Raw genomic sequence first — 3,956 nt, 5'->3', positions numbered from 1 at the left:
ATGAAAGTTTACTTTTTTTTTATTCATTTCTAACAACCTTTTCATAAACTTAGCCTATATGGTATTGTGTTAGAGACTTTCGACTTGTTGTTAAATAAAGGTGAATGATTGACTGACTATTCAACTTGCAATTATTAACAATTTTATAATCTGCAACGATGCAGACGAGATTACTCCTTGCAACTACTTTTTACTTTTTATGACCTAAGTTTTTAAACAAATGGTTTTAAACCTTAAAATTGTACTTTTGAATAAAGAATAGTTATTAATCTTTTGAAAAAAACTTATGATAGAGAAATGATTTTTATCCATATATATAGATATAACTCCTGAATAAAGAATGCAGTTATTTAATCCTTTTTGACACACTATTTGAATAGATAAAGTCCCAATCCTTGTTGCGACTTCTTAAACTTTTTAAAATGACTTTTGAATAAAGAATAGTTATTAATCTTTTTGAAAAAACTTATGATAGAGAAATGATTTTTACATATATATATATAGATATAACTCCTGAATAAAGAATGCAGTTATTAATCCTTTTTGACAAAACTATTTGAATAGAGAAATGGTTTTCCCAATCCTTGTTGCGACTTCTTACTTTTAAAATGACTTTTGAATAAAGAATAGTTATTAATCTTTTTGAAAAAACTTATGATAGAGAAATGATTTTTACTATATATATATATATATAGATATAACTCCTGAATAAAGAATGCAGTTATTAATCCTTTTTGACAAAACTATTTGAATAGAGAAATGGTTTTCCCAATCCTTGTTGCGACTACTTAAACTTTTTAAAATGACTTTTGAATAAAGAATACGCCAGTTATTAATTCTCTTGAAAAGACTTATGATAGAGAAATAATTTTTACACACACACATATATATATATTTATATAGATATATAACTCCTGAATGAAGAATACAATTATTAATCCTTTTTGAAAAGACTATTTAAATAGATAAATTATTTTCTCAAACCTTGCGATGACTACTTAAACTTTTTAAAATGACTTTTGAATAAAGAATACGCCAGTTATTAATTCTTTTGAAAAGACTTATGATAGAGAAATGATTAGCGACTACTTAAACTTTTTAAAATGACTTTTGAATAAAGAATGCAACCCTCCTTAGCTAGGAGCTAGCACTGGTATTTCCAAAAAATTTTATACAAACAAAACATAAAACTCTATTAATATCCATTACTCTGATTAAGAATAAATCCAAAGGGGGAATATATTTGGTTGTCTCTTTTAATTTATATATATGTAGTATATAGCTCCCTGATACTCTCTACACAGACTTGCTTGCTTTGCACTAAAGAAACACGCGATCTGTCATAATAATGATGCAGCAGCAGTGCAGTAGTCCTATTTTGCTAGTATATCTAAAGTGTGTATAGGCTTGACATTGAAAAGGAATGATGCTTGTTAAATTAACATCTTAATGATGATATCTCTAATTCTCATAACAACAACAATACTTCTCTGCTTCAATACTACTTCTGCGCTATTTTGCAAGATTGATTATATATGTTACAGTAAGAACGCACACATACTTATTCTCCATACTTTTCGGGGTGGGGTAAAATTAGGCAAAGATCGATCGATACTGGCTACCCTCACTAGGCTTCTATAGGAATCGTTAAGGATCGATAGTCTAGGTAGGTTAGTTAGTTAGTGTATACAGGCCGAGCAAGTCGTAATAAGTTTTCCATGAAGAATTTTATATTTATCAAAAATAAAAATGACTTTTGAATGAAGAATACAGTTATTAATCCTTTTGAAAAGACTTGTGATAGAGAAATTATTTTACATACTGTATATATATAGATATATAACTCCTGAATGAAGAATACAGTTATTAATCCTTTTTGAAAAAAACTATTTGAATAGAGAACTGGTTTCCCCAATCCTTGTTGCGACTACTTAAACTTTTTAAAATGACTTTTGAATAAAGAATACGCCAGTTATTAATCTTTTTGAAAAAACTTATGATAGACACACACATAGATATAACTCCTGAATAAAGGATGCAGTTATTAATCCTTTTTGACAAAACTATTTGAATAGAGAAATGGTTTTCCCAATCCTTGTTGCGACTACTTAAACTTTTTAAAATGACTTTTGAATAAAGAATACGCCAGTTATTAATTCTCTTGAAAAGACTTATGATAGAGAAATGATTTTTACACACACACATATATATATATATATATTTATATAACTCCTGAATGAAGAATACAGTTATTAATCCTTTTTGAAAAGACTATTTAAATAGAGAAATGGTTTTCCCAATCCTTGTTGCGACTACTTAAACTTTTTAAAATGACTTTTGAATAAAGAATACGCCAGTTATTAATCCTTTTGAAAAGACTAAATTTTAAAAGAACTCAATGATTAAGAAAAGACTTATGATAGAGAAATGATTAGCGACTACTTGTAGTATATAGCTCCCAGATAATTCATTCAGCGTTGTTGAATATAAAATGCGCATTAGCGCAGCCAACCAAACTTAGTTCATCATCAGCATGGACTATTACAAGATCCTAGGTATCTCCCAAGATGCTTCAATGGAAGATATTAAAAGAGCTTACCGAAAAATGGCACTTAGATACCATCCAGATAAAAATAAATCATCGGATGCAGAGGAAAGGTTTAAAGCCATCTCGCAAGCTTATGAAATATTGAGCGATGTGAAAAAGCGGGGAGTGTTGACGATCAACATGTGAAAGGTAAAATGGAAGGATGACGGAGGTACCTAAGGAGGGTAATAATAAAACTCGCTTCACATATTACCTCTACCCATACTAGCGATCCCAAAACTCGCTTTTACATATACCTCTACTACTAGCAATCCCAAAACTCGCTTTACATATACCTCTACTACTAGCGATCCCAAAACTCGCTTTACATATACATCTACCACTACTACTAATAGCGGTCCAATGGACGACATTTTCCATCAGTTCTTCGGCACCCACGGTAATTTTAATCACTTCTTTAATAACTCTGACGACGACGACGATGATGATGATGATATTCATATGATGTGGAGAGGCATCAGTAGTACTAGGCATCGAATGGGAGGTTTCAACTGTAATCACAAACACTATCACAGGGGGGGAAGGCATCATCACCATCATCATCATCAGGATCCTCCAATCTACCGGGACCTGTACGTGACTCTCGAAGAAATAGCTCAAGGAGTAATCAAAAAGATGAAAATCACGCGGAGTGTGTTTAGCGATGATGGAAAATATACCACCAGGAGAGAAGAGAAAATATTGAGCATTAACATTATGCCCGGTACAAAGGATGGTTTTGAGATCAAATTCGAAAGAATGGGAGACGAGTCGCCTGGCAAGGTCCCGGCTGATATCATTTTCGTTATTAGGGAAAAGCCTCACCCGGCATTTAAGAGAGACGATACTAATTTGATCTATTCGGTCAAAATCCCCATCAGAGACGCCTGGTGTGGTACCAGCGTGTCTGTCCCTACTCTGGAAGGCCAAATGGTCACACTCGATGTCAAAAATATAATTATCACACCTCAGACGAAGAAGATACTCTCAGGATATGGTCTACCTTTTCTTAACAACCCTTCCAGAAAGGGTAATATCATTGTTCATTTTGGGGGGGACATCCAAATTCCAGATTTCCATTGATAGAAAAACGTCAGAAATAATCTTTTCAAATTATTGCCGATAGTCGTAATGCATCATTATTATTATTAATAATAATAATAATAATGAAATTTATCACGTTCCCAAACACCAGAGAGTCTTAAAGGATCGAAAAACTAATAATTCCCTCTCTCTTTCTACTTGTCTCGTGAGAAAATTCTTGTTCCTTTTTTTTAAATCAATTTTAACACGTCCTGAGACTTTTAGACATTAGTTTTTTTTTATAAAAATAATAATGAGACAGAAGAGTTTGATATTTTTGCCTTAT

At 31.7% G+C, this 3,956-nt stretch overlaps 1 protein-coding gene across 1 annotated transcript; it reads left to right on the top strand.

Annotated features, from left to right (window-relative positions):
* Nucleotides 1-2,950: 2,950 nt before the first annotated feature.
* Nucleotides 2,951-3,670, top strand: LOC135195326 (dnaJ homolog subfamily B member 4-like). The gene has a single exon (XM_064221588.1). It carries the CDS (start codon nt 2,951-2,953, stop codon nt 3,668-3,670), a length of 720 nt encoding a protein of 239 aa, XP_064077658.1.
* Nucleotides 3,671-3,956: the final 286 nt, after the last annotated feature.

This window comes from Macrobrachium nipponense, chromosome 16 (assembly GCF_015104395.2).
Source record: "Macrobrachium nipponense isolate FS-2020 chromosome 16, ASM1510439v2, whole genome shotgun sequence".
In the NCBI taxonomy this organism is placed as follows: Eukaryota; Metazoa; Arthropoda; class Malacostraca; order Decapoda; family Palaemonidae; genus Macrobrachium; species Macrobrachium nipponense.
This window is presented reverse-complemented; position numbering and strand designations above follow the sequence as displayed.

Coding starts and splice junctions, on each gene's coding strand:
- LOC135195326 (XM_064221588.1), top strand. CDS start 2,951: ATGGACGACATTTTCCATCAGTTCTTCGGCACCCACGGTAATTTTAAT.